We start from the raw sequence: 19,593 nt of genomic DNA on the forward strand, positions 1-19,593 counted from the left end.
AGAAAAACACAACTTTTGTCTATTGCATGAGGCAGAATAAATGATGATAGGATAAAAGGCTAGACATATAATTGTTTTTAAATGATGCCATTTTTTTCCTTATAGAAAGACTGTAATGGGGGAAAATCTTTGCTCTGTTTTCCCAAAGTTCACTGCTTTGGGTCCCTATTGTCTTAGTAGTATACATACAAGTTACAGGGTATTGGGTAAAGTCCAAAATCCAGATTCTGGGACATCTGGGCTTTGAGTCAGGCTCTGTTACCAAATTCCTTGGGCAAATTATCTTAAGAGCCTATCCTTTAGGTTCTCTCTCTGTAAAGTGGGGAAATTATACAGCAGCCCTATCCTAAGGTTAGTAAGAAGCTCATAAGAGATCATGCTGGTGAGCTTGACCCAACATTTGGATCAGGTTATGCACTAGATCAATGGAGGTTGCTTTCTTGATGGCCACCTTTCTCCTTTATGACATCAAATGTCTATCAACCCACTGCATTTTGAAAATGCTTACTTTCTCTCTGCCTTTCTCAAGACACTAAAGGCTTGCTTATGGATCCTTCAAGTGGTAGATGTTTCTTCATCTCCTTCCCCTTGTCCTGTTAAATTGAATTACGTTTGGCCTAAAGCTGCTTCAATGCAATTTAAGTTTTGGCTAAAGGTGTCTCCATACATAGTGAACTGTAACTTAACATGATGCATGAAGCAGACTATAACTTATTATTGCAACAAGGAGCTGAGTGCTACCCAATCACAAGTGACCACATAGTCTAAAGAAGACAGACACCACCAATACCCAATAAACTGTCTCAAAACTTTACTTATGTGTTCCCTATGTCACTTTTCTGACTGTAAATATAGCCTGTCCTTATGGTAGGATCCAGCATTATAAACCATTTTGGTCTATTGCCCATTCTAGAATCATAAATAAGCCAATTCAGATTTCAAAACCTGATTTGTTGCAATTTTTGTCTTCTAATTGTCCAAAAGTATATTGTTGGTCAGATTAGTGTTTCTCCTTTGGAAGGCTCTCTGCACACAAAGAAAAAATCTGGTATGGGAAGGACTTTAATATTTCTCTATTGACTTTCTCTGAGAGTCACTTATGTTTATTGAATACCTGAATTTGCTGCTTCAGATTTATAGCACAAAACTTTCTTTTCTCTTCCACTAATCACAAATCAGGATATCCCATTTAGTTAGCAGCATGTGAATTCCAAAGAGAAAGAGAAACTTCTGGCACTGATGGTTTTGAAATGTTGCTGTAGGTTTTTGAGATGGAAGTGTTTGAATAAATTTTCCAACCAGAAATCTGGGCCACGTGAGCTCTCCAGGTCTCTTATGGCCCTACAGTACTGAAAAGAGCAATCTAGAAACCTAGGCTTTTAACCAACTACGCTAACCATGAAAAAGACACCTCTCCTATGGTTGGAAACAGAAAATAGTGCAGTACTCTTTGACCTGAGTGAATCTGGCCTGATAAATGGCTACGTCTACAATAATGCAGGGCTGAATGGTGGACAATTTATTCCCTAGTTTCTAGACACCTCACAAGCAAGATTACTGTGTTAAAAGCCTGCTTTCTTATTTTGAAATATATTTTGGGGCCAAGAAAATGGAGTGTACATTTCGTCTGTGAGTCATCTGAAGGCAGGTGCTCCCACCTCTCCATCTACCCCTCTGCTGAGCAGTACTTTCACTGTCTCTATTTAGAAGATCAATCCCCAGTTCTGAGACCTGCTGCTGATGAGTGCCCTTCACGGAGTTATTAACCAAGTCATGGGGAACTATGGAAGGGCCTGACAAATGCAGTCATGACCAGAGGCCTTAATCTTCTGGACGAATCTAGGAGGGTGGGGTCATCGTGCTGGATCGCTAACCTCCTCTTCTGCACCCTTCTCAAAATCTGGCTTTAGTAAGGAAGGGTTCCCCTAGGAAGCAGCTGCTTTCATGGCTTAAGAACCAGAGCTTCTGAGAAAGGGCCTAGTAGGGGGAAAAAAGGCAAATAAAGTCAGAATAAAGGAAAATAAACAGCTGGAGGGAAGCACCATCTTAGGTTTCTTATCTTAAAATTTTTATATTTCTCCTTTGACTTCCTCTGAGAGCTGTGAAGATGTGTCAGTCAAACTGACAGCGTTGGAAGAGGAAGATAGGGAGAAGGCAGGAGAGCAGGGGCACGTGTGGGAAAATAAAATAAAATAAAAAAGGCTTGGGCCACAGAAAATGAATCAGAGCAAAGATGCTTTGGAAACAACTGCCAGGTCAGATGGGTGTGATCAAAGGTTTACTGATGCTGTGTGGGGAAAAAAATCATTAAGAAAGGCCAGAACAAGACAGTCAATTCCAACCAGAGCCACAAATAAAACGCATTCAAAGCAGTGCCATGGGGTAGCCTTTCTGTTACAGCCAGTGAAATAAAAAAACAAGCCAATGATTGTTGGAAACACCAAGAACAGAACAAAAGGAGATACTGATGTCAAGGAAAATAGCGCTTCTTACCCAGTTCAGTTATCATTAGAATGTGCGTTCCACTGTTTTTTTCCTGATTGACTGATACCAAAGGCAACTTGCCCGGTTTAGCTAATTGGATACAGCATTTAAGGGATGGGGAAAGGGAGTGGAGGAAAGTACAAAAAAAGAAAAGTGAGGGAATAACAGAGGAAACATTCTAAAGCAAAGGGACCCAGGACCATGAGCAGTTTGCATTTGTCTTAGGGGAAGAGTCACTCCCCTAAGTTTGCAAATTTATAAATGATAGCACGGACCTGCCATGGACAGGTTAGAAGTGGGATTCCATTGGCCAATGAATATGGCCCCCCTCAAAATCCCATCATTTTTAAAACCATAGTGGCCATTTTCTGCAAATGGTCTTTGGCTGAGATGTTCAACTAGAACAGATCAAATGTGAAGTTGTTACATCTTAGCCAATGCTTCTACCCAGTTCTCCATGTGAATTTGGGTAGACCTGACATTTTGAGGATTCAGATTGTGGAAGCTGTCCAGAGAGAATGCTCAAAAGAGGTGCTTCCAGTGGAAATTCATGAGAAGGAATCCGTAGAGATCAACCAAATTTCCTCCTTTCTTCCCCTTTACCAAATACATGCCCTGATCTCAAAGCCATCATATCATGCTCCTTTGAAAACAGTGAACAGTATGAAGGAAACAGTCTATTCATCTCAGAGAAAAGACAGATCAGATTTTCCTTCAGGTAATCTGCCATATTTCTTTCTACCCCTGCCCCTGTCCAACTACACAGCAAACAAAACCCATTAAGAGGCTGAAAGAGCAAAAGGTAGGCCAACCTCCTTATATCCTGAATGGTCTGGAAAAGAGGACAAAAAAATTCCCCCCAGAGCCAACAATGACCCCCACCTAGTTCAGTGATGATGGGTATGTTGACCCCAGTGGTGATGGATGGCTGGCGTAACATCCCGTGCACTGGGCTGTTATCCGGAGAGGATCTGTCCATTCCTGGAGGTGTGAATCCTAGTGGCAAGAAAACAGAGGAGGAAGAAAAATTAGAGAAGTGGAAAATTTGGAAATATTGAGAGTACAGTTTATATATACAACCCCTAAAATGTAGCTTATGCATTACTTAGAGGTCAACAATTTTCACTCCCAGGATAAACTCAGATGGGTAATTTTTTAAAAGGACAAAGTAGGAAATCATTGTAAATAATTCTAACTCACTTTGATTGTTCTCTAAAAATCCAGACTACCCCAATTATTTATTCCTTCTTACAGATTTCAATCCCCTCTCCTTTCTGGCACATAGGAAAATTGACCTCTGTCCCCTTGGAGTTAGAGAGGACCATGTGACACCTGAAATGCTCTGGCCCATGACAAGTGAACAGAGCAATGCAGATCACTTCTGGTACAAGTATTTGACTTGCTGTCTTTCTATCCCAGGCCACGACAACTGTGGGGGCACAGGTTGCAATGAAGGTCAAGTGTAGACAGGAGCCCTGGACAGTTGCCCAGACTCACAAAGCAATCTGTCCAAGTGAAAAACAAAGCTGCATTGTTTTAAACCATGGAAACTTGTTTGTTTGTCACTGTTGTCCTTACTCCAGCACACCTAATCTCTCCTGACTGTTATCTTAAACCAAGTGATTGCTTTTCCTCCTGCCAATCAGTGACTGGCTTGGGTTTTGACACAGTGCTGGACAATGGAAGGTGGGGTAGGGGGAATCTTGACTGGGGCTTTGAAGAATTGCTTCTTTGCTCTTAAAAAGAAGAGATTTTCATTTAATACACTGAACATCCTTATGTGTGCCTCCAGTCCTGGACCTGTGGCAGCCATCTTGCAAATAGGATGAACACTGGCTCAGTACCAAAGCACCTTCATGATACTGACTGAAATGAATCACAGAACTGTCCGAGTTCCTGAGATAACTACCCAGGAACCACCCTAACTTAGTTTCCTAATATGTGAGATTTCATACACACACTGAGTTTCTCTTTTCTTTCTCTTTCTCTCTTTTACATGCTTACACATGGCATAATATTTTTACATATATATGCACAACATAAAATATAATATTTTTGTTTAAGCCAAATTGAGAAGGAATTTTCTATGTTTGCAATTACCGTGATAGTAGGAGCAAATGTGACTCCATTTTGTTTTATGACTTCATCCTGTAAAACAACCATGCCAAGTAGAAGAGTCATGACTGGAGCAAGATGTTCTTTTCCTTTTGCTATAGAAACCTTTAAGAACACGGAACTACCTAATGGGGTATTGTTTCTGTATCTAGGGTAATGGGGCTCTGTTTCTGTAACTGGGGTGACTGGGCTAACTGTGATTGGTTAGGCTTCCCTCTGCTTGACTGCACTGTCCCGCTTTTGTAACCTGGCTTGCTTGCATTGGCTAGACCCCCTGAACATCCCTTTTGCGGTTTTCAGGCTTATAAGGAGTGCCCTTGCAATTGTTTGGGGCTGATCAGGGGAACAGCTTTATGTTCTGGTCAGCCGCCACCGGTGTGCTTCAATAAAGGCTTGATTCAATTATACGTGAGTGGTCTGGAAGTCAGTTTATGAAACCCTGGGATGAAGATTTAACTATAACACTACAATCCTTCCAACTGATAATACATGTCATTTGTTTACTGTGGATCCATTGAATTTCTCAGGGGGTCCAACACCAATATCTTAAGGCAGATGTGGGTACAGAAAACCTGGAAAGCAGCTGCTTGGTTTATGATTTTGCAGTTTGAGCATCCTTGGGTCTCAGGCCCAAGACCTGAGAACATGAGCTTGGATAAATCATAACTTCAGAGAGAATAAGAAAGGATCCCAGATAAGTCCAGGGACTACCTCTCAGGACATTCATAGAGACACATAAACACGAGAAAATTACTTGCCTCATACGTTCACTTGTTGAAAGTTAATTTTTCCAGTTGGATATGAGACTCAATTTGCTACCCCACCTTGGGAGACAGGCAAGTGCTCACATTGATTTTGGATTCTTTTTGTCCTCGGTGGATTGCCACACATACTTATCCAGGAATTAGGGACTTATGGTTCAAAGTCATATGCTACATTACCAGGAAAAAAACTTCAAATAGATTATATGACCAGATTTCTGACTCACTTTCCAGTAATGTGACAAGATTGGACTGAATCTAGCATTTTGGCTATGCATGAATCAGGAATAAAATGACAGGTGCTCAATAATTGCCTGTTGTTTGGAGAAGGTACCTATGCATGAAATGCCAGAAAAATATAAAAGGACTTTCTTATTTTCCACTCTCCCATGTATCAATTTCATATCAAGTGCCAGACTTTCAGGAAGAAAACTTTTATTTAGTATCCATTCCCTAATTGCACTTAATTTTATTCTTTATGATAATATACTGTGAACAGAGCAAGTCATTTTGAAAGACAGTCTAGTGTCCATCTTCCTGAACTTCTGACGGTATGTTTTTCAGCCAACCTCATAACCAAGAACATGCATTTTAAATGCTAGCTGTTTTCTTCCCTAGAATAGTGAAGGGGAAAACTAAACTGTTTTTATCAGAAGTTTCATTCAAAAGCATGAAAAACTGCAAGTGGCAGCTGTGCAGATTCAGTGGATGTGACGTTTTTGAATTTCTTCAACTTGACAAGTAAACACCTTAAATCGGTAATGCTATATGCATAATACATGGCCTGTATTTTGACATCCATCATCAAATGCTGACTTGAGAAAATACGGGTTTGTACGTCAAGGAATAGCACCCATAGAGCAGGGAGAAATGCAGGTCACACGGTATTAGGAAAACTGTATTTCATTACAGAATCTGCAACAAGCCAAAGCATCCTTTTATTTTATCTTATTTAAAGATTCCATTTTCAGCTGTGAAAAGACTCAATTCCTTTGCATGAAACCTTCATTTAGAAATGACATGCTTGCTTCCTAGGCCTCTTTCATTTTGCTTTCATATTCCATTTTCCCCTTCAGTCACCAAGCCTGGTTCCATTAGCATCTGCAACTGACAAACCATGGAGGGTGTCCAAAGACATCCCTCCATCGAAGGTCTGTCTCTCCCCATCCCCGACCCCAAGAGCAGTGTGCTTTGGTTGGCAAGAAAACTTCAGCAATACTAATGGGTTGTCTTATGTTTCTACTTTTCTGGTAAGACATTTTTTTTAAAGCAAAAGACAATAACAACCCAATTAAAAAATAGATTTTCCCTTTTTCCTCTCATGTAGAGTTGTGTTAAAGATGAACAGAATTTACTAGCATTATTTTTTTTTCATGGGGACCTTAATATGGGAAAATTCTGGTCCTTCTCAGATTCCCTAAGGAACCTTGGAGCGAAGGGATACTCGGGTGCCTTCCATTAAAAGGAAGAGGTAATCTGGCCTCTGATGCCACATGGTGGCATTTTTCTCCATTCTTCACAAGAGGTTGGTCTCAATTATTGACTGAGGGATTGGTCTCAATTGTATCCAAGCCTCTGATTATTTGGCTCCCCACTCTTTTATTGCAACAGCACTGGGTACATGTTTGGTGGTACTTTGTATCTCTGTGGAAGCAGTGCTTGAGAGAACTGGCACATGGAATGTACTCCGGGATGTACAGCTAAGGAACAGCAAATCCAGGAAACCGCCCCTTTGTTTGTTAGTAAACTAACATTTGGGAAATCAATTTTAGAAACAACTCTCTATTTTGCTACAAGAAATGACTAAGAATGTTAGCATTAGAGAGAGAATAAGAAGTCCTAAACAGAAAAAAAAAAAAAAGAAGAAGAAGCAGATTCAAGTTTAATTATCTATAGCTCTAGCTCTCACTGATATGGGATTCTGAGTCTTTAGATGTGTTCCCATTGCCTCTGTAGGGCATGGCCAGGGGAGGCAAGTTTCACACTAAAAATGACTTCCAAAGATCATCTCATCTCCTTCAAGTGAAGGTTGCTCCCCTTTCCAGACTTTAGTGACAGATATGATAGGCATCCACTACCTCTTCTATTCATTTGGCATCAACTATAGATGCCTTCACCACCACTATCTCAAACCAAGTATTTTCATTCTATAGGCCAAAGACTCAGTTTCCTATTTCTTTGAACTTCCCGATTATCCACAGCCTCCCAAGCTGCTGGGTTTACAGGTGTGCACCACCGTGCATAGCGAATTAAAACGAATTTCCACAATGAGAAAATCTTGGAAAATTAATAAAAAGGCAAGAAGAAATACATGTACAGAAGAAATACACTGGGATAGTTAAGAGTATGAGCTTGAAGTTAGATGTCGTGGCTTCAATCTGGATCACCTACTTCTACAGGTGTGCACCACCGTGCATATCGAATTAAAATGAATTTTCACAATGAGCAAATCTTGGAAAATTAATGAAAAGACAAGAAGCATTGTAGATATGTTTTGGTATAAACAATCATATCATTCCTGTGATAAAAATTCAGTCCAACATATCCAAGGAAAAAGGAGTTTGGATATGGGGAAGACTGGTATTTTGTTTAGGTATATTAGAAAACTGGTGGCCAGTCTCCATGTAAGAAAGGTTCTTCAATTCTTCTAGCTGTTGCAGAATCTCTCTGGAGCCTCTGTTTTCTAGATGGAATTTCCCGCCTCCATTAGCTATTTGAAAGCACCAACTTTTCTCTTAAGCTTCTCGGCTCTTAAAATGGTTTTGCTACCCTCCACGTTCTTTGGCATCATTTGTGCTCTTGGTCATATGTAGTCCTGCTGGGTTCAGCTTGAACTTACAATCAGCAGCATCTGATGTCCTTCCCATGATATTGGTTATTCCAGAGGCTGACTGAGCTGGGCCTCAGGTTAGGGAAGGTTAAGTGCCCTTTAGCAGACATTCAGACAATGGGATTTCATTTAGGAGGTCTTAGAATTAAACAATTTAATGGACACTTGATCTATTCCTGAGAAGTGTGCAGACAAAAACATGGAAATAATAAGGAGATCATCAAGCCTTCATTTTTTAAAAATGAGCTGTTTTGGACTTCTGCTATATGCATGCATGCATGAACTGTATATGCAGCAGGTAAGAGAAACCATATGGTTACAAGTAGAGAAGGCTGCAGCTCAGAGATGCTCTACCAGAGAGAAATACTAGAAAAGATCCCCAGGGCAAGGTAGATGTAAGTGTATTAGAAAGTGACAAACACTATGGAATGCAAAGCAAAGTCAGAAATGCCCTAGGGTTAGACTGATTAAGGTAACTGATAATGAAGAAGGGGAACTGAAATAACCTCAAGGAAAAAAATAATAGCAACTGATATTTATTGAGAGGCTATTACGTCCTAAATTCTGTTCGCATAATAACTTTAGTTATCAAAACTCTTCTAACTAGAGATTATTATTCAGCAGGTGAGAAAAATGAAGCACAGAGAAGGCAAGCAACTTGTCCAGGAACACACATTTGAGTATCTGACCTCAGGTGTGAATCCAGCAAACTAGCTCCATGGTATCCTCTTAGATACCACACGTGTTATATTACTATGAGGTTTTTCTCCCAATCTACCTTCTTTATTCCTCATCACAACCCTAGGAGTTGAGGGACTATTAATGTTTTCATTTTGTAGGAGGAAAATAATAAAGAGAACAATCCAATAGCTTGCTCAGGCATACCCAGCTGCTGAGTGGCAGGTCTGGGAGCTGCAGCCAAGCAGTCTGACGTGAGAGTCCACAGATCACCACACCACACACAGTATTTCACCCCCTACTTTAAGGTTGGTCTCTCCTTCTCAGGTACCAACCCTGGCAGGCAAGTTTGAGGCCTGAGCCAGTCTTACTTTTTTATTGTTTCCACTTTTAAACAACAGCAGACAGCAACTGGGACCCATTGTAGATAGGCTTAACTTGCATCAGTGTAGCGGCATGAAGAACTCAGTACATATAATAAATGCTTTATTACGGCACTTTTCCATGGGGGAAACACAAAGTACTTTCTAAATCTTCCCTGGTTAAGTCCCCAAGCCTTTTCAGGGGGAGAGGGAGATGGAAACTCTTATCCATCACCTCCCCTGGAGTAGATGGAGAAATGAAGGTAAGTGCTTCCTCCACCCCCATAGATTTAACATGAAGGAATTGGTTGAAATGGCGAACCAAATTATCTTTTATTGTGTGCATATAAATGATGGTTAGAAATCCATATGCTACGCTAAACTAGGGAGATAAATTAGGCCCAGTCATCTAGGTTTGCTGAGACAGGTATTCAATATGAAGTTGTAAAAGGGAAAGATCACCGTTAAAAATGATCTATAAAGACATGTTAAAATCAAGAGAAACATCTCATATTACATCATCTAGGAGATGAATTAAATTTCCTGTTAATGCCGGGGGGGGGGGAATCCCAAAGCCAAATGTCAGATGAAGTGAAGATCAATAAAAATATTTTGATAAGTAAATGCAACAATGCTATTTAACACATGATTGGCAACTGCTGAAACATAAATTATCCAAATTTCCCATTGCTGCTTATGGGAAAATTATGCAGATTAGAACTTGATTAGGCTTATATCATGAGACTCAATTTGGACTTTTAATCTATTAAGCTCCAATAAATGAGGCATCTGAATAGCTCCCCTGAGTAACTCCAGTAATAGCCACAGCAGTCATTTTTGCACTATGTATTCCAACAAATTCTTCAGCAGCTCAAGTAAAGAAAATCCCATTGCTTTCTAACTAGGAGGGGGAAATTCATACATTCATAGTCTTTTGGGGAAAAGACTATAAGAAAAAAAAAAGGAGAAAAAACCCTCAGTTTTTCCTTGCAATTTTTTTTAATAGTAGTTTTCCACCAAGTTGTAGTTCATAGTGATGAAGTCCAGGCAGCTGACTATGTTTACTCACTAGAAACTAATCATCTACCAAGGTGGCAGTTCTCCTGATACTACCCACAGGCCACTCCAAGGGACTACTTTCCACTTAGAAACCTGAGGGGGCCATAGAACCCACAGTGTCCTGAGGCTCTATGTCCAGGAGGGAAGGGGAAACTCTCCTGCCAATTTTTGACAGTGTGGTTGTCTGCTTTCTGCCAAAAAGCCCTGTGCTTGGTGGAGAGCTTTGGCACACACGGGAGCATAAAGAGTTTGGAAACAGCATAAATACATAATTCTGTGAAACCTAAGCCATAACATTACCCAAGGGTGACTCTTTACTGATCATTCTATGTTAGACACACAAGAGTTTTGGAAATCCTCTAGGCAATTCCTCCATTTTCCAGACAAGAAAATTGTGGCTCAGAGCAGAGAAGTTCTTAGCCCCAAAAGTAAGGAAACCAGTTAGTGGCAAAGCTAACAATAAGTTACCAACTGAGATGGTATATGTTTTTAGCTTCTTTCAACTCCTTCTCTATCTAAGGAACCCATTCTACCATGGTGGTTGTGTCAGAAGACAACCTCATTTCCACTCTGAGCACAGGACTGGCAACATGAAGCCAGGAATCTGACTTGACAGGGCCAGCAAGATGGCCTTCCCTCATCCTGGACTCATCATTGAGGAGTCTGTCCTCCTCAAACCAACCAATCAATGTTCCTTCTGTCAAAGATGTTAAACATGTTGTGGCTGCAAAGTCAGAAGGTTGTAAATAGTGGGCTGCTGATGTCCACATAGTCCACGTGGGGCAAATGGAAACAGGGCAAATGAATTAAGGGGTGAAGGGAACAGGGCACAGCTCCACCATTGCTGAAGCTCCCAGACCTAAATGTACCTTTTAAAGCCAAAAGCAGCTCCCTTCTGTGACTATCTTACTACATAAGCCTTTTTGAGTTGGATTTCTATCACGTGCACCCAAAGCTCCCAAATAGTATAGTAACTGAGAAAAACCTCTGTTCTTCTTGCAAAGGATTCCTGTGCATGAGATCATGTGTATCTATGGAAACATGACGGCATCCTTTGTTCAAGTGTTTCCACTTGCCTATGTCCAGTGAGAGTGACCAGTGACAAGATCTGGGTAAATACCCCTGTCCCCATTTATTTTTCTTTACAATAAGTAACATTAACAATTTTAACAGTACATTTTTCTAGAGACTGAATTTGATTAGCACCTTGGGAAGCTAACTCCACCCAAGGCATAATGCCTTATCCATTTTAGAGTTTGCATTTTGGTCCTGACCCAAACCAAAGCAAACGAGACTAGCCAACCAAAAAAAAAAAAAAATCTCTGGAGCTATTTGCCTATTAAGCCTCCCGAGATCTATTTAGCCCATAGACAAATCTCACACTCTCGAAACAAATATATATTTGAATCATCTCTCTAAGCAGATGGTCTCTATCCTTAATGTTAACTTAAAAAACTTGGTCTAATGTTTGTCTCTGAGAGGGGTTGGTTAGTGGAAGGAAGGAAGAAAAGAAGAGGGAGGGGAAAAAAACAAACAAAGCAAAGCTAGTCACAATTCAAGTACAGCTAAAGCCAGGGATTTGGAAAGAAACCTGATATTCACTTGGTGTAATGTCTTTATTTGCCCAATAGTTCAAGATGTCCTAGCACGGTTTCTACCATTTCCTGATTGATCTTTACTTCCTCCTAATTCGTTTTACACCTTAAAAACACGACATACTCTGTCAATATGAATCAAGTGACTCAAACTTTGGCCTAAGCTATTTCATTACTAAAAATCATGTGTATAGTCATAATTTCCTTATATTAATGATTTGGTAAAATGTTATTTTGTGCATATTTATTAAAATATAATATTAAACTGAAAAACACATGAATGTCAAATTTGAGGATATTGATTGTCAAATATGCATTCACTAAAAATATTGTAGAAAACATTTAATGACATAAAAAAACAATATACAATCAAATATTTGAGAATAAAGTGTTTATACCTATTTTAAAAAACAAATATAAGGGGCTGGGGATATAGCTCAGTTGGTAGAATGCTTGCCTTGTATGCATAAGGCCCTGGGTTTAATCCCTAGTAACACACACACACACACACACACACACACACACACGACTAATATGTCAACTTTTGAAAATAAAGGATGCATATTTTCTTCTTTTTGCTTCTAAGAGTTCGTAAATTTTCTAAAATGAATATTACTTATTTGTATGGTGGAAATAATATAAAAAAATCACACAAAAATAAAAGGGAAAAAATGCCCTGGAATCTGAAAATTCTGTGTGACCCTTATGGGATAAAAGCAGCTGGTTGACATGGTAGATGGGCTTGCCTTGTTGGTCTGTAGGGATCTAAAAGGTCATTTTGAGAGACTGAATCTCTAGGAAGGAACTGACCAGCCTAAGGTTATAGAGTAAATACTTTAGATGAAGGAGGGCCCAAGGAGAGCTTTCAGGATTTCCAGGTCTCTGTTGTTTCAACCTCATTTTATAAGAGCTACTCAATCTCAGAGTAGAGGCTGCGGAGTCCTCATGTCCAGTCATCATTGACTATAAGGAGCCTACGAAGAGCCACAATGCTCTAGGCACACAGTTGAAAGACAGCAGTGAGGACTGCTTTGCAATACAGAGGAAGAATGGCAAATGCTAATTCTTGTTCCTGCTCCTACCAAACCAAATGTGCCCACCCCAGAAATGCTGCCCTTCTCTGCCCTTCTCACCCAGTTCCTGCCCCTCTATTACCTCCTCCAGAAAGCTTGCCTCAATTACCTTCTCTCCCCACATTTAGGCATTGCACACAGCTGTCTCCCTCTGCACGCTTCCATTCCCTTTACTTACTATTTTAAAATGTATGAATTTAGGGCCAGGATTGTAGCTCAGTGGTAGTGCACTTGCCTAACACAGACAAAAAAATTAAATTGTATGAATTACTATCGGTTATGTGCTAATTACTATGTGCTAATGTTTAAGTATTTTTAAGCTTCTTTCTTGATCTTCATATACCTATTGGATTCCTCATCTCAATATGTCAGAGACTATGTCAGACCTTTCTTTATTATTATTTATTCTTAATTCCTGTTCTGAGATCCTTCCTTTTGCTGACACTACTAAAGGACAAAGGATATTTTGCCACTAACATAGGATCTCCTCTTTCATGCTGGATCTCATTTCCAGTAAACTAGAGGTTTGCAATGCCAGGGAACATGCAGACATATACATTGCAAGACAGGGATATGACGTGGAGACTAATAAAACACACAGAAATCCCCCCTTCTTGTTGCCAAGACTATATACCATTTTGTTTCCATTACATCAATTTTTTTCTCCCCCTTTTGTGAGCATTAATCAAAGAAATGCAAAGAGCTCATTAAAGTGATAGATTGACTGAAAATGTAACCACCTTTTCATTATAAACAGTTCCTTTATGTTCTCAGTGCTATGGGCTTTGTTTTTCAGCATTTGTCATGTAGTTCAAATGTCCTTTTACATTTAAAACACTAAATGCCAAATGGGCCCCAGTTGTTTGGCTTAGTATGAACCAATGGCCAGCTTAGCAAAACCCAGAGCTACAAAATCACAAGGAAACTAAAACATCCATATCTTAAACACACAGAAAATTAAGTAGCTGTAAAAGATGGATTTGCCAAGTGATCCAAGCATTGCCATGTAACTCAGGAAAAGCAGAATCCTGTTGCTGACAACTTTCAGGCCAGCTGTTTCTGAATAGGTCTAGAGACAGGATGCCTGGCCTAAGATAGTGGCTAAGGTTGCAAACATTTGATCATCCTTTCAATAAGGGCATTTTGTTTATTTTTTTTTCTTTTAAGTGTTAAAGGATTTTCTACATGTATATTTGTGCTGGCAGATGAATATGAAACTGCAATCTTGGATCTTGGGGTCAGGTCTTAGCACATGCATGTGAACATGCACACACACACACACACACACACACACACAGTCTTCACTGGAGGAGGGTTTGATTGGTGCTAGCTTGATTCTGAGCACCCCTGTCCACAGCACCATCACTAAGCACCCTTTGGCAGCAACCTGAAATGAGCCATAACATCATGGTTTAGAGCTAGATTGAAATCAGTCCTCCTGAGTCATGTCTCTTTCCATTTCTAGTTTTCTACCCTAGGGCAATTTACTTAAATACTAAAATTCAGTTTCTTCATTTGTAACATGAAAAGATATCAGGTCATAAAGATTAAATTAGTTGATACAAATAACCTTCTTACAATAGTTCCAGGCACAAAGTAAGCACTTTATAAGGACTAACATTATTATTCAGCAATAGAGTTGTAGGGCTAACAAGAGAAAACCAAGGCATGGGCATTAGCCCCAGATCAACCCCTAACTCTCTATGAGCACTCACAGGGGTTCACCTTGTACTCCATACATGGTTTTCCCATCCACAATCAGAGAAAGGCAATGCCCAAATTCCTTTTTGGTTATGGAGCATTATACATAATGCTGGAACTATGATACTTTGGATTGGGTCACTCAGTATTCAGGAATAACTACAGTCTTTCATGGGTTTGAGCTTTTTAAGAAAGTAACCAGTGTCCTATCACAGAGTCTTTGTCAACAAACACAGATATATGCATTGAAGATTGCAGATTCCAACCGTACACATGACATCATACTCTGTCTCAGGAGTAGCCTCAAGTCCTGAGCCCACTCCTCCCTTCCAGACCCCAGCATCCAGACAAAATGGGTTCATTTGCAGCAGAATGATCTTTGTCAGAGCAACTGGTCTGTTCCCCCTCCTTTTATTCTTCCTTAAAATGAGGATAATTCAAAATTTTCTTTCAAATCCAAAGTTGATGTCTCTTTCATGAGTCCAAATTTTAAGAATAAAAAAGCAAAGAATTCAAGAACCTCTTCCAGATGCCTTCACAAGCTCTGGTGCAGATCCTGTCTTTTCATTCAGTTTTATCCCTTTGCCCACAAAAGGGAACTTCAGTGCCCAAACCAACTAGAAGGATATACTTTCTCCAAACTTGCTATAATGGCCCAAAAGGCCATAAATAACCATTTATTAAACAAACATATGGGCTAAAGGAAGAGAAACCACCACAATTAGGCCCCTGAGGCCTGCAAACACAGTACATAATGGGAGGACTCTCCTAATCCTGGCCATATATTACCAGTTGTTCCATTTTCGGGAAGTTATCTTCATAATCAAGATGCTATCCTGGCTATTGTGGGCTTTAGAACTATTTTTAATTTTAATTTAAAGAGCAATTAAAGAAAGACAATGGATACGTGGGATAATAAAGTAAGTGATTAGCAGCATGCAAATGACAAAGGCTTAATGATAATATGGTTCTAGTCTCCAAAGGGCTTGTTGAGAGAAAGCCCTTTCTACATGTGGTTGTTCAGCTAATGTGTCTCAACCCACAATTACAACATTGCTGACACCATTAACCAGTGAAACAACATCACTTCACGAAATCCTTGTTGTCTCATTAAAATGGAAAGGGTCAGGTAATTTACCAGCCTTGTATGTCTAGTTTTGTTGTTGGTAATTAGCAAACATTACCCAGCATGGACTCCCGCTGGGAGCCGGAGAAACTTAGTGAAATATTAAAGAGGAAGGTCTTTATATTTCACTGGAAAATTGAAAAGAGGTGCAGTAATATTCTGCCTGTCATTCCATTGTAAAGAGCAAAAGGAAAAAAGCAACTTAGAACTCTTTCATTTAGGGAGAACTCTTTGGAATATACTAGGAAATCACCACCCAAATCAAGAACCTGAGTCACCACTGGCAAATAGTGTCTTTGTTTGTGTTTACAAAAGGGAGTTAGGAGTGGGGGAAGAAAGGAAACTCATAAAGTTCATCTTTATTGTTCTGACTTAGATTTTTTTAAATTAATATTCTGGAAATTAAAAAAGTATTCTGGAAATAGATGGAAGGGACTATAAAAAGTACTCTCTTTGAAACACTATATGACTTAAACAAGCACCAGAATTGTTTATTCAAAAAGTGTGTGTGTGTGTATTTTTTTAACCTAGAGACTGAGGAAATATATCCCAGGGTTCCGACTGCCTGCCTCCCTGCTCGTTAATGGAGCTGCCCATACATAGGAACTGAGAGGTCTTGCCTGTAATGTTGGCCAAAGCTTGGTGTGTTGTCAGGGAGCAGAATGGTATCTTATTCTTTAAGTGGAACTTTTGGAACATAAAACACATTCCAATAAATGTGAACAGAAAATTATGAATTCATTAAACTACTTTGGTATCTTGTGCTATATATAATATTTATATTCCGACTATTGTAAAATATGCTTTAATATCTTTAGGCAACTATAAGGACTTAAATATTTATAAAATGGCTAAAGATAAAGTATGGCCCTCTTATTCCTACATACAGATGATGTAAGGCATGCAATCAAAGACAATAACACTCTCTGCCCATTTGTCATCTTAAAGGAGCCGATCAACCCGCCATCCCTCGTGTGCCATCTACATAAGAGTTGTTGCCGACACAGGCGACTCCAGAGGAGTTCGCGCCTTAAAAACTACCTAGAGTGCCATACTTCACAGAAAACAGGGCTTTCTGAAAATGGAGACAAAACAATAAATTTGCAGGCAAAACAGCTCCAAGAGGGGCTTCAAAATACTGCTGTATTTATCTCCAGGACATGTGGGAATGTAGGCATTTTGATTTAATATTTCATAACATAGAGGCAATTGCTTCCTTGCATGGTATATAATTAATGCTCATTGAAAAGAGTTTTTTTTTTAATTCCTCAGTATCCTAAATGCAAATAAATAAATAAACAAACAAATAAGACACACCTGCAAACTAGGAAGAGTTTTCTTTAGAAATGTAGAAGAGCCCTTCTCCATAATTTCAGTAAAGCCACCATGAATTTATAATTACCTGGGGACATATTAAAAGTATGTTTACAGATTAAATGTGAAACCATAACCTTGATGTTCTCACTATTTAACGTTCTTGTTTGCCTTTAGCCCCATGGTCTGAAAAGTTTCCAAATTCTTCTGTTTCCTATGCTGATAAAGTATCCAAGGAACTGCTTGTGCTCACCGACCTTGATCTCTCAAATGGACATTCCCTTGGCTCATTTCCCTGCTTGTTTGGCCAGCAGGTATAAAGCTGGGAATGATATGGAAGTTTGGAATCAGAGTTCATTTCTCATTATTCCCTGCATGCTCCTAATGTCTGCTATGTGCCATCCAAACTTCCCAGCAATCACCCTTGCAAGTCTGCCAGCTCTCTGGAGTCGTAAGCTGTGTTGAAATCAGCAGCCCTGATGTGAGGATCAGAGGTGGTTACCTTGGGTAAGGGAGGAATAAGCCTGTGTTTCTCAACCTGGGCTGTGTGTTGGAAGCACTGGTGCTTACATCCCACATCCAGTGTCTGATTTAAATGCTCGAGGATATGGCCTCAGCATATCGAGAATTTCAAAATTTCCTCAAGATGATTGCAATGTGCAGGTAAAGTTGAAAACCAGTGGACTGGTTCAGAAATAAGTCTGCCCACACATGTGACAAAGCATTAATACCAAAATACTTGAGGAACTCCTACAACTTCATAGCAACAGACAGATTAACAAATAATCTGATTAAAAAGTTGGCAAAGGACTTGAATAGACATTTTTCCAAAAAATATATACAAATGATCAACAAGTATACATTAAGGTACTGAACACCACTAATCAGGGAAATGCAAACCAAAAAGACAAAGAGATATCTCCTCACATTTGTATGATGGATGTTTTCCAAAAGATGAGATAAAAAATTGTTCATGAGGATGCAGAGAAAAGGGAACGCTTGTTACATTATTGGTGTGAATGTAAATTGGAATTATGTAAAACAATAGGATTCCTAAAAAAATTAAGAATGGAACTATCATAGAATCCAGCAATCTCATTTTTGCCTCTACATCCAAAGTCAATGAAATCAGTAGCTCAAAGAGACATCTGCACTCACATGTTTACTGTGGCATTATTCACAACAGCAAGGTATGGAAACCACCCAAGTATCGACTGACAGATGAACAGATAAAGAATATTATTATTTGGCCATAAAGAAAAGAGAAATTCTGCCATTTTTAGCAACATGGATGAACCTGGAGGTCATCATGCTAACTGAAGGCACCTAGAGAAAAAAAGGTACTGTGAGTCTCACTTATCTGTTCAATCTAAAATCTCAAACTCACAGAAACAGAATAGTGCTTTTCAGGAACTGGGAGTGATAGGGAAATGTTTATTGAAGGGCACAAACTTTCAGTTACAAGATGAATACATTTTGGGTTCTGTTGTGCTGCATAGTGACTATAGTTAATAATACTATAGAGGATACTTGAAATGTGCAAAGAAAGTAGATCTTAAGTGTAATCATCCCCAACCCCATAAACAAGTAACCTAAGTGAGGTGATAGGTATGCTAATTAACTTGATTGTGGTAATCATTTCATAATGCATATCAAATCATCATATTGCACACCCTAAATATATCTAATTTTATTTTGTCAATTATAACTAAATAAAGCTGGACATGGGGAGAAAAACACTGGGCTAGGTGAAGTTCTCAAATTTGTATACAAGTTTCTTATGTCTATGGGGATATGAGGAGAAGGACAGAGAGATGACTCAGCATTTTGATAGATATTTCAAGGGATTTAAGAACCCTACACCAATTAAGAACTAATATGCTACATGTGTCCTGGTTGAGGGCCAAAAGTAGTCTTTAGAGGACAAAAGGAGACAAAAGAAAGAAACCAGGTGCCACTTGTCATCTAGCTGAAGTAATACAGTCCTATTTTGCCAGAAAGCAACTCTGGGTTGGTGTCACTTGACTGAACATCAGGACTCATGCCATAACCACTGGCTGAAGGCTGGCAGGGTGGGGTCTTCTGTTAATGAGCTGTTTAAGGCCTCATCTCTGCTCCATGGAAGAGCTCTGCTGCTTGGTGTCATGGCTACGGAGGGGAAAACCCTAGTGGTCACTATTCATCCTCCCAATTCTTCCTCTTGGACTACTACCTCGAAAAGTTGTCTTGGTCTCCACCATCATCTATTTTCTTTGCATATTCATAGATAAGAAAAGTCAACAGAAATTCTGGCTGCTAGGTATGCATGGTTAGCCCTGCCTTATTATTTGTTATTTTAGAGAGGCAAATGAAAGAAAATGGTAAAGCTGTCCAATAATAATAGCAAAAATAGCTAAAATGGCTTGATTGCTAAGTACTAAGTACATCCACTCACCCTGGGGCTGGCACATATGGTGTGAAGGTTGAGCACTGCATAATAGCTAATCTAAGTGGGT

At 39.5% G+C, this 19,593-nt stretch overlaps 1 protein-coding gene across 12 annotated transcripts in view; it reads right to left on the reverse strand.

Moving 5' to 3' along the window:
- Kcnma1 (potassium calcium-activated channel subfamily M alpha 1) overlaps nt 1-19,593 on the reverse strand; it is a 717,716-nt gene that overhangs the window by 37,752 nt on the left and 660,371 nt on the right. For all 12 annotated transcript variants that reach the window (XM_077798516.1, XM_077798515.1, XM_077798514.1 and 9 more), the window contains one exon: nt 3,367-3,480. In XM_077798516.1, the coding sequence (XP_077654642.1) occupies nt 3,367-3,480 (114 nt within the window). The remainder of the gene's footprint in view (nt 1-3,366; nt 3,481-19,593) is intronic.

The sequence above is a fragment of the Urocitellus parryii genome, chromosome 5, assembly GCF_045843805.1.
Source record: "Urocitellus parryii isolate mUroPar1 chromosome 5, mUroPar1.hap1, whole genome shotgun sequence".
Classification (NCBI taxonomy): Eukaryota; Metazoa; Chordata; class Mammalia; order Rodentia; family Sciuridae; genus Urocitellus; species Urocitellus parryii.